The sequence below is a fragment of the Microsporum canis genome, genomic scaffold (assembly GCF_000151145.1).
Source record: "Microsporum canis CBS 113480 supercont1.8 genomic scaffold, whole genome shotgun sequence".
Lineage (NCBI taxonomy): Eukaryota > Fungi > Ascomycota > Eurotiomycetes > Onygenales > Arthrodermataceae > Microsporum > Microsporum canis.
Window position 1 is genome coordinate 647,782 of NW_003299162.1, and position 13,950 is coordinate 661,731.

Genomic DNA, 13,950 nt, shown 5'->3' on the forward strand with positions numbered 1-13,950 from the left:
CCGATAGCTTCATAGAGTATTTTAACGTCGGTTTTTACATAGGTAAATAAGGTTCTATAGAGTATTATAGATATTAGAAATGGTTTAATAAAGCGATTTACTGCTAGAGTATGCAAGGGTGGCGATAGCAATAACACTAGCAGTGATGCTCAATGGATCAGCCATGTCTGATGTTTTCCTGAAAAATAATCGTTGAGAGAAACACACAGTAATAAAAACACTCCCAAACGGGCGCGGTATTGTTGATGTGGTATTCAGACGAGCATTGCCCAACTCCACAGGCCCGGTGCGGGGTCGTCGGTCTTGGCAAAACTCTCGAGCCCAAAACTTCTTTAAGGTGACCCCGCCGCAGGCTCCATCATCCATCTCGCGATCGTTCTGTATGGAAAACCAGTCCATCATGTCAGGACTGGAAAAAGACACTGAAATTATGGCGGGACATAGTTATAAAAATATACAGATCACCGGAGATGCCAGAGCTCAAATCGGGGATATTATACACTATCACGGTGAGTTGACACCAGACAATTGATGCCGAGATAGGGTACTGAACAGAGGTCTCGAACAAGGCAACCCTCTCGATACTGATTGCCAGTGTCTGAACGACTTGTGGCCAGACAATCCTGATTATGAGAAGGAGGGTATACAAAAAAGTAAAGGCGGCCTCCTAAAAGATTCATGTATCTGGGTTCTCAAGAATCCCGAGTTCCTGCGATGGCGTGGTGACCAGCAGAGTCGGCTTCTCTGGGTCAGGGGCGACCCTGGCAAGGGTAAAACGATGCTACTTTGCAGTATTATCGACGAATTGAAGAAGTCAAACTCCGAAAAACACAATCTGTCCTTCTTCTTCTGCCAGGCCACTAACTCACAATATAATAACGCCACAGCTGTCCTTCGCAGCCTTATTCGCCAGATGGTTAATCAGCAACCATCACTGATAAAGCATGTGCGGAAGGAGTATGATAATTATAGAGACATATTCAAGCGTATAAATGCTTGGATTACCGTGTGTGATATCTTTAAAAACATCCTAGAAGACCGGACCTTGAACCACAACTTCCTGATCATCGATGCGCTCGACGAATGTACAACAGGCCTAACAGATCTTCTTAACCTGGTTAGGCAGACATCAGCGACATATTCAAACCTTAAGTGGATTGTATCCAGCCGCCACTGGCCAAGCATTGAGGATAGTCTTAATATGGCAGCACAGAAATCCTTACTTTCTCTCGAGCTGAATGAAGAATCCATCTCAGCAGCTGTTGCTATATATATCAAGCATATGGTTGAAAAACTAGCGAAGGAAAAGAACTATAGTAAGGGTACGGAGGACAAAGTCCATCGCCGTCTATCGTTAAACGCAAATAATACCTTTCTCTGGGTTGCTTTAGTCTGTCGAGAACTTGCAAGGCGAGAGGTCAGACTCCACCATATCGACTCGAAATTGGATGCATTTCCTCCGGGGCTGGATCAAATTTACCAACGGATGATGGACCAGATCAGCAATTCCGAGGATGCTATACTTTGTATTCGCATACTGGCTATTGTCTCAGTTGTATACCGGCCTATTACACTGGATGAGCTTATGACTTTCATTGATCTTCCTGACGGCTTCTCGAACAATGAGTATCTAGCGGAAATTATCAGGCTTTGTGGCTCTTTTCTAACTGTTAAGGGACCTACCATTCTATTTATCCATCAATCTGCCAAGGACTTCTTAGTTGGAAATCCATCAAAGGAGAAGATTTTCCCATCTGGGATAAAAAATGAACACTATACCATCTTCTCGCAATCACTACAAGCTATGTCCAGAATATTACGGCGTGATATTTACAACCTAAAGGTACCGAGATTCTCTATTAATTAGGTACAACAACCTAAGCAGGACCCACTAGCTGTTGTGCGGTATTCATGCATCCATTGGGTTAGCCATCTGATTGACTATTATTCTGACCAAGCCCCTGGACCAGAAGAGGATTCCTTAGGCAGAATAATCTATGGGTTTTTCAGTGAAACTTATCTATATTGGCTTGAAGCTCTTAGCCTTTTTGGAAGCAGTTCAGAAGGGATTCTTGCAATATCAAAGCTTGAGTATATACTCCAGGTGAGTCTTTCTTATTAAAGCCATACTATTCCGAGATTATTCTAATAGCACTTAGGGAAGCGCGGAGAGATCTCAGCTCATCTACCTTATCCAAGATGCACGCCGATTTATTTTGAACCATAAACATGTGATAGAAAACTGGCCTCTCCAGATATACAGCTCAGCACTTATATTCAGTCCAGCTCGAAGCCTAGTAAAGGATCTATTTGCATCGGAGGAGCCTGTGTGGGTCAGAATGAAACCAACAGTAGAGGATAATTGGAGCGCTTGTCTACAGACTATCAAGGGCCACAATAGCTCAGTCCACTCAGTCGCCTTCTCTCACAACTCTATGCTTATTGCATCGGCATCATGTGATATGACGGTCCGGATCTGGAGTACCAGTAGCGGCGATTGCCTACAAAGCGTTGAGAATGGGTCACGCGGCCCTATTATATCGTTCGATACTACCAGCTCATACCTTCTCACTGATATTGGCGCCATCCCTGTACCGTCGGTTTCAGATATTACAGCCGCGCCTAGAAGGTCGCCTTTTCAAGGCTGGGGTATTAGTTCTACCCGTACGTGGATCACATGGAACTCAGAGAACATATTATGGATCCCGCCAAAGTACCGGCCTGAATGCTCTGCCGTGGCAGCAGCGACTGTTATTCTTGGCTATAGTTCAGGACGAGTGCTGATATTCAATTTTGACTCCCAGCCCCTTTTTTAAACACTTCTTTGCTAATTGATTTTGTCACGGCCACAATCTCGGAGGCGCATTTCCAAGACGTAACTGCTGCACTACAGCAAAAGACTAGGATTTCAAGCCGAAGGCTTGAAACTGCGATCATTTATATAGCTGTTCCTTCAGGACACCCTGTACCTTAGGGTTTCTATAAAAGAAAAATAGACCCTATAGATAATATATATATCAGCTATATTGAAGTTGGAAGAAAAAGGGTATATTGGTTCTCATACAAGAACCGCAACATAGGAAGTTGCAGGCTACAAATCCCACGAGACTGACCAAGAGACGTTATCCGCGACTTGGGGGCTATCGGCCAGGGATAAGGGTAGAAGCTCAGGGAGTGGCTCTCGTGATGGTCTCTCTCTTCACCGTGAGGGCCAATGAGTTGGTTTCGGCCATCCCTGCTGTTTGGGCTGCGGATATTTGGTGTTCTTGATGGTACAGCCCAGGATCACTCTACTCCAGACCTACCGCTTGCTCTAGCGACCTCAAAATCCACTTCCAAAGTCTGTCATCAGCTATAAATATGCTCCCATTGCGTCGTATACCTTTATTATCAATCTTGCGGTACCGAGATGTCCATTCGGAAACTAGGGTCAATTTCCTTGATACTGCCAGCCCAACCATGTCCCTCTGAAAGTAGGCTGCCTCACGACGTATTACGCAGTCTATAGGTTCATCGTCTTGTTTCATTTCCTCGTGCTTTTTTATATAGCTATCGGATCGCTGTTGTGATTGAAAAACGTCGAGAAATCCAGGTTATTTTGGTCACTTAATCGCCAGATCTCTTCGAACTGGGAGTAGTCTCCCGAAGAATCAAAACTCACTAGCCGATAGAATAACCAAAGGAATCTGTGACTTGGAAAGGCTCGCAGCTTAGAAAGTATTGTACCTCCCGTAGATATCGACTTGCTTAGTCCGTCTTCAAACGCAGTAATTAAAGGGGTCTCCAGTTCGTCTCGGGATTGCGGAAGACCAGGCGCCATGAGAAGGACTGATAAAGGGACGGATGAGCAGAATGCCCAGTCAATGATGCATGTAATTCTGCAATCGTCATCCACGAATATATTGTTCACATTGAGATCAGGATGATGCAAGGTAAATTCAAGATTGGTATCCTGGGGGCCTGCCGTCGCTCCTTTCATCGTCCATTTTGATGCTATTGCGCGTAAAGAATGTCCGACTACCATGTAGTCAGTGCGATTGTCGGAGCCGTCGATTTTGGAACCAAGGGCAACAAAATTATTCCAATGATCGCACGCTCTGCGATATTCGCGATCATCATCATATCTCTTGCGGGTCGGCAGGGGCGCGAAGAAGCAGTGATGATGAAGCTGGAGACACTCGACATGCTGCAAAAATGCTAATATCAGGGCGTCAACGTATTCGTTCTCACAGGAGAATGGCCCCCGGGGTAATTCATCCAAGCTATCTCTGTCAAAGTCCACCAGTCCCCGTGATAAACAGCTCCCCACCCGAAAATGGCCATCTTCTTCCTCAAAAAGCGAGCCGATCTCTTCGAACCGGAGCTGAGAAAGTTACCACGTTATAGAGCCCAGTTGAGATAGGACCTTTGCCTTTTCTTTTAACGATAGGGCCGATTTTTGTAACCCCCGTGGTTTCCACTTTGTGCTAAGGGGGGAGCCTTTGGCTTTACTCATTAAAATATAGGGTACTCCAACACTATTGTTTTTCGAGCAGCTTTTTGGCGGTTAGCAGAATACTAGGAAAACTTCCGGATCGATCATACCTATACGCGTAAACTTCTGGGACAGGTATGGCTAAATGTGAATTGATATATTTTAACGTAGCTGCTTCGCTCGCTACTAATTTTTGGATCGTTTCTGGAGACCGGATAGTGCCATCATATCGTGGAGATCGAAACACCCACTCGACTCCATCGTCAAACAACACGAACACTGCCCAGTACAAGCTGCCGCCTACTGGTACTTGAGTAACATCGCAACAGCAGCATCTCCCAAAACGTAAAGAGCTTGCGAGCTGGCAGAGTGCATCGACATTAAAAATTGCATGGCGAAAGATGTTGAGAGGCATACTGTGCTCTTTGTAGTCGCGGGACGTGCTGGAACGATGGCGTGTTGAACGCTATGAAGTATTGATCGATGAGTATCACGTGATTATACCTCATCCTTCCTATGTAGATCAGGCATCGACGCGGCCTTCTCTATATACATACCTTATTGACCTGCTGTATTCTTTATGCCTGCGGCATCATCATTATTGGTGGTTCCGATACAAGGCCGTGCCCAGCTCCACACCCCTTTGCGCACTCAGCGGACTGCGAGATCCACGCGGTCGTGTTGGCCGATGCTGCAATGCGCCCAGCTATATCCTTAAGAAGCTGGGGGCCTGACATTAGATTAAAGGAAATTTCAAAATGAATAAGGATAATTGGAGGGTGAAAACAAGTTCATAACACCCATGTAATGTATTCGCCTCTCCAGCCCCCCTTTTTATCGTGAGTTTTTCTACACTATGCGTCCACTTCCCCGTGGTTAGTGCCACTTATTACTGATTGGCTACCCGCTATAAATCGGCCGAGTTACCGGCTTACCTCAATGTATAAACCCATCTGTAGCTTACACTTCGTTTCGAAAGGGCATTCATAAGCTGAGGCGGAGAGGCGCATGGGGTGCTGCGCTCCAGTTTGGGCACGGAATTCAATGCTCTAAGGAGCTGACGTTGAATTTCCGATGAGTCACGGGATCTAATTCTGTTGTAAGAGCCCCTCCACCCCACCATACCCAGTCAGTCACCACCATAACTACGATATTAATCCCTCCTTCAACACTCCTTATTCAAATTTCGCCTTCAAAGTCGAGTTTTACTCCTATCTACAACTATTTTCCGCCGCTACTTCTGTCATGGGCACAGATATACCGCGATATTTGGTCGACCGACGGGACATTCCACTGGAGCACCAAAAATTATATGATGCAGCCGCCGAGAGCAGACTATACTCCGTCAACAGCCTCTCACACCACCCAAAGGACCTGGAGCCTGAATTTATTGTTACAAAACCCCTCGAGGATCAGTTCATAGCTAAAGTCGAGCAATCCTATGTATGCTAAGTCAACAATGTAAATATTTAATCTGCCAGAGCTGATAATATATTTAAGAGTGCCGCCGCAGATAAAAGTCAATACAGGCCAGCCACATCTTCTGAATACAAGCGTGGTGTGGCTGTGTTTTTTGAAGGACGCACGAGAATAGGAGATGATTGTCCCTATACAGCCCTCATACCTTTTTTAGTTTCTGGAAATGTTACTATTGGAGGAATACCGCTTGAAGAACGCTGTTGTTATGACATTTTTGGGTTATGCATACTTGATGTCCCAAAAGGTGGGAAAGTAGGGTCATGGATGACTTCGTGGGTGAATTGAGTTAGCTTAGACTGTAATGTGAGATATTTAAGATATTTACTATATGTATTAGCGGCGAATAAGACAAAGTCTAGATGAAACAAATATGATCCTGGCACTCAGAGCATCGTTAGGTGCCTGTAAAAGGGTATCTAAAGCTTTTCTGACCTCATCTTGGTTGGGGGAAGACATATCGCTGGATGGGTATTTCTCGCAGAGAGCGAAAGCAGGAGGATGGAAGTAAAGGAAGGGGAATCAACCCATTGATGAAAATAATCTCTTGGCGATAATGCCAGGCATTATCGCCAAGAGAGCGGGAAGCCCTCTTGCGGGCCGAGGCGCCTGGTGGGGCGACGGGGCTGTGGAGCCTTTTTATCGATCTTCATAGCTTAGACTTTCTGTTCATCTTGTAAGGGACGTACTTAGAACGTACGGAAATAGGTCCAGGGGTGTGTATAGCTCATAATTTCAGAATGGTTTGGAGGACAGCCGTCTAAGAAAGCTCACCCCCCCGGTTCGCAACCGCTTGATTTTCCCTTCTCAGCCAATGTCACATGCGCTGCCAACGATCCGCCAACGCCGCGCCATCCACAGCCACAGATGCAGGCGGAACAGTGCTCCGCTTCGCAAACAATCGATGCAACATACTTCAACTACACCCCATGCAGGCAGCGCGATCATATGCCCCCACCCGATCGATGCCACCTTCCCGCTCGCGCATACCGGAGGGATGAAGGAGCACAAGCGGCGCGAGGCTCCCGGTTGACCGCTCTAATATATATATATTTGAAGGGTTATCGCCTATAGACAGGTCTGCGTGATCTCTGAACCGTAGTCTGCGAGTCCATTACCTCCTATCTCCTCGCTTAATCTTCTTCGCTGCGATACTCGGCACTGGCTGCTATTGTCTGCCAGGTAGGGTCGCTTGTTCATCTGTTTCGCGTAGGTTTCTGCAGCATCCACAAGCACCCGGAAATTATCGGTACTCTGGTTCGTTTGAGGGGGAGTGGTGGAGGTCATCTCACTACCGTCTGAGTTACCTTCGGAGTGAGGCCTATAGTCATAGTCACTGGGATCAGATTCATACCGGCCTAATGGCGACGAGGGCGAGCTCTGAGCCCCTGTGGTGCTTCTACGGCTGTCATTGATGCTGGAGCGGGCTGTCGTCCCTCTCTGCGAAGGGAGAAGATGGTCCCCCCCTGCTGGAATATTCCGGGTGCCGTGTATCTGTTGGGCTCGGTCTTGGTTTTGCTGGGAAACAGGGTATGTATCCGACAACGAGGAGGAAGCGGTCTGGCGAACTGAGGATTGTTAGTGACCGAAGAATAACTATTGGTATGAGACTAACCATATGACGTTTGACCTGGGGTTTGTGTGCAGTTCCCCTCAGTTTGTGTAGTCGACCAGTCCACATCGCCCATTGTCGATATCTCTATTTGCCGAACACTGGTGTCGGTGCCATCCCGCCCTACCCCGAGGAGAGGTGCTATTGCTGAATGATCAAGAGGCAGGCCGAGCCGGAGCCCATCCGCAAAGCACTGGATTATCACGTTCGCACCCTCTATATTCACTTGTTAGAGCCATCCCATTCGCTCGGGGCCATCCATCATTCTTACTGTCATAGGAATCCTGCCATGCATCAACGTTATGGGATACGTTTTGTGCGAGAGAGTGGATATCACCGTGCAGAAGCGAAAGTTGATTGTAGAGCAAGGGGAGCGATTTGAAGTGAAGACGGTCGAAGTCTCTCCCCTTAAATGCGTATATGGCGCTCGACCCCCTGGAATTAGGAAACAACCTCTCATTCACGAGGTACTTCTGCCCACGCAGTATTGCTCGATAAAGGGGTTTATTGTCAGGGGACCACCCCTTAAACTCCATAAACTGCCGGACAACACCGTTACGATCGGTGCTGGCGTCGAGATTCCGAACCAGCGAATCTACTCGGGAGTAACCGAGTCCCCAGCGTTCCCATTTCTCTTTCTCCAGTGCAAGTGACCGTTCCCCTAAGAATGCAAGAAACAAGTCACTATCTGTCGCCGTCCTCGTCTGTCTGATATCGGTGAGGCGTAGATCTCCAGCCGACTTCCTCTCTAGCAATTCCGTCTCAGGTTTCTGAACGAATGCCCTGATTTTCTCGCTTGAGTTCGACACGCTCTTGAGAAGTAGAGCGTGGGGTAAACCATCAGCTTCCGTCAGCTTTCTGTTAATTTCTTTGGTCACCGTCGTGATTTGCTCACGTAGCTCTCTAAGAACAGAGAGGGGTGCTCGTGATAATGTTCCGAGAGCCAGGGAAACCTGTTCTTTCTCGCTGTCGCCAATATTCGGTATCAAGTCTGCCATTACGATAGAGTCAACTTGGAGAACAGGGAGTCAGCTTGGAGAACAGCGGCGAGAGTGACGACGCCTGAAAGAATACTCTTCAGTCACCAGCCAAGGTGGGCCGCTGCTGCGCGCGGCAGCGGCCCGCTTTTCAGGCCTTGTTAGCTAAATCTTACCGGGCCGTTCCGTTATTTCGGGGAGTACAAACCTGGCCCTTAATAATAGACACGGATACGCATTGTTTAGCTACAAGAATACTAGCAGGTGATTTGGCGCTTAACAGCTCTCCGCCGTCTCAATGGTCTCAGATGGTCTCCTTTCCGGGCTCAAAAGGGCTCTTTGGCCTTATAGTCAACCGGCCGGGGTTTGTATGGCCCAATTTGTTTCTTTTTCCATACCCCGGCTCCCTTCACACCAAAGACTATGCACATGGGCCCTCCAGATCTACGAGAAGGCATGACGTTTAATCGGAGCGACGATGCGATCGCCCGATGCATCTTTATCTTGTTTTGTCTAGACACCAGCTCAGGATCGATTCCACCTGGCAGAAGCGGAAGATAGTACTGTAAGTTAGTTTTATATAACACTCTCACTTTCGCCGAACAACCGCATCTCTGTGTTTCAAAAGAGACTGCCCTCACTTTTCGGCACTTCTACCCCTTCAGTTCGACTTTGAGCCTCTGATAATGGTTGATCTTGGAGGAGTATCTACCTTCCCTGGAGTAGGCGCTCAGCACCCTTCTCAGGATTCCCCCACGTATTTTCTCACCTTAGTTTTTGATAACGGGCAGCCCAAGCTACATACATCTTTGCCAGAGTTCGGACGCCCAATATTCACTTTTGAATTTGGCAATTGGCTCGCACAAACTATAGGAGTCAACGCTACTTCGCCTCTCTTCGCCAGTATGAATCTCCCTAGTTGTGTATTATATCATCCACTTACACGGAATACTAGGAAACGTAAATCATGAACATGGAATACAATCGCCGATAGAAAAATTTTTACCTTCACATAGCTCAAAGAAGCGCCGCCGAGAGATCATCCACCATGCCTCCATCGAACCAGAGGAGCCGGCCAACGATACGGAAGACGTGGAAATGGTACCCCTTGAAATAGGAAATGAGGAGAAGGTTGAGGCATACTATGAATCTGCATTCAGAGCATTCCAGCAGATCAACTGTCGCCAGGTAGCAAAGGCATATATCAAGATCATTGAGCCACGGAAGCAAGTCAACCATCCCTACAATGGAGGACGAGGAGCACCTGGCGAGAAGAGGGACCCAGAGAAGACCAAGCCCGACTGGTGGCCGGCAGGCGTTACCCACCGTGAACCCGATCACCTGAGGAAGCCAGACCGGATACGCCTTCTTATCCATATTTTCCGCAAGCTCGGCAAGTCTCATGGAATGACTGCGGATAAGCTAGAGGAAGCAGGACGATATGCCCAAAGGCAGATAAAACCCCACGAGAGACTTGATATCCTGGATGAGATTTACAAGGTCCGAAGAGCGGAAGAGTGTTATGAGCGAGGCGAAGCAGGTGAGCTTACACATATCCTCAGAGTTCGTATAGGGGCTGATATAACTACAGATATAAATGCTGTAATTTATGTCGTCAACAGGGATTCAAAGACCGAAGAAGACCCGCAAGAGATAGACGACGCTACAGGAGCTGCCTATGATCCGACCCGTCATCTATCTACACGTAAACAAGAAAAGAAGATTGAAGCCCATAATACAGAGCCTAGAACGCCGCCATCATCTATCATCGGCAGTATAGAAGGGATGTCGGTCGGTTACGCTCAACCAAGCTTTGCTATCTGCTCCAACGACGAGAAAAGGCGGTCTTTTCAATTTTCACTATGTACGGGCGTTGAGTGCTCTGCTTCCGGTGTGGGAACCAGTATCCCTCGGTCGCTCCCTGCCCCGGCGCCAACTTATTCAGCGGCACCAACTTATTCAGAACATTTAGGATCCTACGGTCCAGAGGAATTCCCCGACGGTATGGACCACATGAGGCAGATGCAATCCTTTGCCTCTGCCGATCCTCATGCCCAGGAACTTACTCCAGGCCAAAACTACTACACGTCTTGGGACCCCTGGAACTTAGGCACAGAGTACGTGCCCCAAGGTTATATAAATACACTATGAAACAATTGATTTATCTGCCAATTATGAGAATATCAACTGGTGCATCCGGGGTGTGTGAGGTGTCAAGCGCATCTGTTCCAATGTACAGATAGATCTTTTGTTTTGTTATACGTCCACTAGATGCTTTTAATATTTTACTACAATTTTACTACAAATTCGACTCAAATGCTTTGGATAATTTATTTCTCAGCGGTGTTTCTTGACGCATCTCGATAATGAAAAACGCCATGGATAGCCCGTATCATAATGCGCTCTAACGCGTGGTCTATATAACGCGGGAATTCTCCTTGAATTTACTACTAACTACTCATTCCCTACTCCTATTCTATCTCCCGCAAGAACGCGTTCCCCATGGATTCAATCGAAAAAGAAAAATTCAAATCAGCTCTCAATACGCTCATGTCTGCTACGCCGGACATCTTAATACACTTTCGAAACGAGTTAATAGACGCACTTGACCAGGTTGACAAAACATACTTATCTGCCCAGCTGGATACGCCTTTGAGTGAATCTCGGAAAAGGCCCTCGAAGAATGCCCATACAGACGCTGCGCAAAACAGGCCAAATGGTTATAAACGCCAACGTCTAGATTGCCAATCATATGCGCGACCTACAAGAGATTCAAACCGTAAGTTTAATAATCAAATTACTACGGTTTGCCATTCACTGATTATTTTAGCCCGGCAACCCTCTGCTGCGAAGACAGCCAGCAGTATGCATGCAGCGGAAGGCGAAAAACTGGTATTTTGGACGGGTAACCGTCCGAGTGGCACTCCAGGATTTGAGCGCGAGAACTAGGATGCGTGTAATTGGTTAGTTAGCGGGAAGGCTTAGTATCATGCAGATATCCGTTGTAAACCCGTCCCCCATTCTTTAATTCTAGGGCATTTGGATAGCTCGTACATTTCTGGTCTGGAACGTAATGTATAATATGCAGTACAACAGATGCTGCCGGTACTAGGGTCCAGTTACCTAGTATAAGGACTGCTGCCAGCTAACGTATAAAAAGGAGTGATACCCCACAGCCACAGCTATAGATCAGATATTGTCTTCTGTATCTTGCCAAATATCGTTCTCCTTTAAATTGTTAAACCATGTATAGCGTGGACCCCACACAGTATTTTTCTTATCAGCTGCTTCCTAATTGCAGTATGCAAACGCCGGGTGAAGATTTTACTGGAGAAGTCACCATCGAATGGAGCATCTGGAGGGCGCCCAACGACATATCGCCCGCCACTATGACGCTGTTATTGTACACTAACGGAGTTCCCGATGAGCCAGGCTGGGGCCAACCAATCTATATCCACAATAACCTCAAGACGCTGACGCTCGGATCTGCCTGTGCAATTGAATTTCCACTGTATGGAGTTTTTAATCTTTAGTGGCGACACATTAAGCTGACCTCCAATAGTGATCTTATGTTTCCTAGAACGGCTCAGGGTGAAAAAGGCGCATTGTAGGTAACGTTGCATTACGATACCGTCAATATTTCTAACGATCCATACTAGGATATTCACCGTAAGGGGTATCAGGCCGAGGTGGGAGCGATTGGCGCAACTCGATGGCATTATGGGGGGTGCGGGAAAGCTCTTCTGCGACGTGATGTTAGATTCGAAATGGAATATCTCAGCGGAAGATATCCCGGAGGTCGCAGAGAAGTGGGGAAGCGAGCTACTGAAAAGGGACTTACGCCCATTCTGGTTCCAGTATAGCAATGAGTACTGTGAAGGATTCGGCAGGATAGAGGATATCTTTGCTGCATATCTCAAATCATGCACCAAGACTTCCTCGCTCCAGCCTCCTTCTTAGTGTGTACTATCCCTATTTTCGGTTTTCTTTACTTCAATTTAAGGTGTGACTGTCTCGATGCTTTGCAGAGTGCACCCAGAGGTCAAAATGGTGCTAGACATGCGGCGTTGCAAGTAGTTGCAGTTAAAGTAGATCCCAAGGTGTAGAGCCTTACGCTGCATGGTTAAATATCTGCGCAATCGCACCCACCCTTCAACCATCTTCAACTCACAGCAGAATCGATTTTCTTCGTCTCTCTTAGTGCCTTCTTTGCCTCCCTTATTGTCTACTGGCAGGATGGGCTCGACCTGCGGTCATTCCTTGAACGGCGACCCTCCACCGGCACTCTCCAACTATCGAGGCCTGGATCCACCAGAACTCAATCTTTCTACGCAAACAACCGACCCTCAGGCATATCAGCTAGCGAGGCCGCTCCCACTGTACGGAAATTTAGCCAAATATCTCCCTGAAGATGTTAGCGTGAGTGGTATTACTCTAGACACATCCACCATGCCGCCGAAGCTAAGATATGTGTAAGCAGATTTACCTCTTGTACCAAGACAAGAAGGCTACACCCAACGCGGAGCCGCGCAGGGTTAGGTGGATTATTTTCGACGGCGGTGGAGCCAAAATAAATTCTGGTGTCGCTTCCTATAAAGACCTACGCTTCAAGGACCGAGAATTCTTCCAGCAGGTAACTTTGGGAACGGTTGCGCTTGTACCGTTACGCCGGTAAGTTGGGCCAAGAACTATTGCCGACTAGTCGACTAACTTGTCAACATAGCATTGGTGAGGAGGAGTATATTTGGTATGCCTACGGAACACTTAGCAACCCTGACTTGGCCGCTAACGAGAGCTTAGTTTTTCTCCTCTGGGGGATAAACCATCTGCCCACGATTCATACGACACGGACATGAATGACAGTGCTTCGCTGTTCATTGGAATGCTTGTAACGTTCCAAGCCCGCGCAATATTTGCGGTTTCCCCAGTCGATCGTCACCTGCTCTCTAGGCTCGGTTATCTAAAGCAAGAACCTCTCGTGAGCCAGCTGCAGAGCTTTTTCGACAGCGTCTACCATTCGAGGCAGCTAATCAGATATACATACGCAAATAATACTCCCGACATCCGCCCCGAAGCCCTCAGGTTGCCTACCATTGGGACGGACAGATAACTTTTGCTGGTTTTTGTCGCATTATAGGAATTTTTTAATCCTGCTCCCATTGTTAAAGCCCATGCGTATAGTCAGACATGTAGTTCTAGAAGGTTCCGTACCTGGATGCCAAGGCTGGGCAAAGTTGGGTCCACAGAACTAGAACAGAGTTAGATTAGTCACCTTGTTGTGGAAGAAAGCTTGTTTACACTTTGTGATCTGCATCGAACCCAATTTACCCGCTCTTGGCGTTATGCGACGATACTATGTATATGGCAGTATCTCATGTTTTGAAATATTCTCTCAGTTAATCAAAACATTA

The 13,950-nt window shown here is 47.2% G+C and overlaps 8 protein-coding genes across 8 annotated transcripts; 6 read left to right on the top strand and 2 right to left on the bottom strand.

Moving 5' to 3' along the window:
• Window positions 1–400: 400 nt before the first annotated feature.
• Window positions 401–3,218, top strand: MCYG_08175 (NWD1; the record flags this gene model as incomplete). Its single annotated transcript, XM_002843046.1, has 6 exons — window positions 401–509; window positions 540–1,843; window positions 1,868–2,104; window positions 2,160–2,664; window positions 2,805–2,875; window positions 3,081–3,218. The coding sequence occupies 6 exons, from the start codon at window positions 401–403 to the stop codon at window positions 3,216–3,218; spliced, it is 2,364 nt and encodes a 787-aa protein (XP_002843092.1).
• A 323-nt stretch (window positions 3,219–3,541) lies between these two features.
• On the bottom strand, window positions 3,542–5,427 carry MCYG_08176 (conserved hypothetical protein; the record flags this gene model as incomplete). Its single annotated transcript, XM_002843047.1, has 5 exons — window positions 3,542–4,363; window positions 4,406–4,535; window positions 4,585–4,940; window positions 5,092–5,196; window positions 5,410–5,427. 5 exons carry the CDS (start codon window positions 5,425–5,427, stop codon window positions 3,542–3,544), a joined length of 1,431 nt encoding a protein of 476 aa, XP_002843093.1.
• Window positions 5,428–5,719: 292 nt separating this feature from the next.
• On the top strand, window positions 5,720–6,983 carry MCYG_08177 (uncharacterized protein; the record flags this gene model as incomplete). Its single annotated transcript, XM_002843048.1, has 2 exons — window positions 5,720–5,917; window positions 6,690–6,983. 2 exons carry the CDS (start codon window positions 5,720–5,722, stop codon window positions 6,981–6,983), a joined length of 492 nt encoding a protein of 163 aa, XP_002843094.1.
• A 35-nt stretch (window positions 6,984–7,018) lies between these two features.
• Window positions 7,019–8,560, bottom strand: MCYG_08178 (conserved hypothetical protein; the record flags this gene model as incomplete). Its single annotated transcript, XM_002843049.1, has 3 exons — window positions 7,019–7,518; window positions 7,566–7,778; window positions 7,834–8,560. 3 exons carry the CDS (start codon window positions 8,558–8,560, stop codon window positions 7,019–7,021), a joined length of 1,440 nt encoding a protein of 479 aa, XP_002843095.1.
• A 665-nt stretch (window positions 8,561–9,225) lies between these two features.
• MCYG_08179 (conserved hypothetical protein) lies at window positions 9,226–10,690 on the top strand (the record flags this gene model as incomplete). Its single annotated transcript, XM_002843050.1, has 3 exons — window positions 9,226–9,442; window positions 9,495–10,079; window positions 10,113–10,690. 3 exons carry the CDS (start codon window positions 9,226–9,228, stop codon window positions 10,688–10,690), a joined length of 1,380 nt encoding a protein of 459 aa, XP_002843096.1.
• A 351-nt stretch (window positions 10,691–11,041) lies between these two features.
• Window positions 11,042–11,488, top strand: MCYG_08180 (uncharacterized protein; the record flags this gene model as incomplete). Its single annotated transcript, XM_002843051.1, has 2 exons — window positions 11,042–11,318; window positions 11,370–11,488. 2 exons carry the CDS (start codon window positions 11,042–11,044, stop codon window positions 11,486–11,488), a joined length of 396 nt encoding a protein of 131 aa, XP_002843097.1.
• A 353-nt stretch (window positions 11,489–11,841) lies between these two features.
• MCYG_08181 (uncharacterized protein) lies at window positions 11,842–12,499 on the top strand (the record flags this gene model as incomplete). The annotated part of the gene is made up of 3 exons (XM_002843052.1): window positions 11,842–12,050; window positions 12,102–12,146; window positions 12,199–12,499. The coding sequence occupies 3 exons, from the start codon at window positions 11,842–11,844 to the stop codon at window positions 12,497–12,499; spliced, it is 555 nt and encodes a 184-aa protein (XP_002843098.1).
• Window positions 12,500–12,775: 276 nt separating this feature from the next.
• Window positions 12,776–13,649, top strand: MCYG_08182 (uncharacterized protein; the record flags this gene model as incomplete). Its single annotated transcript, XM_002843053.1, has 4 exons — window positions 12,776–12,958; window positions 13,020–13,210; window positions 13,263–13,286; window positions 13,340–13,649. 4 exons carry the CDS (start codon window positions 12,776–12,778, stop codon window positions 13,647–13,649), a joined length of 708 nt encoding a protein of 235 aa, XP_002843099.1.
• Between the last annotated feature and the right edge of the window lie 301 nt (window positions 13,650–13,950).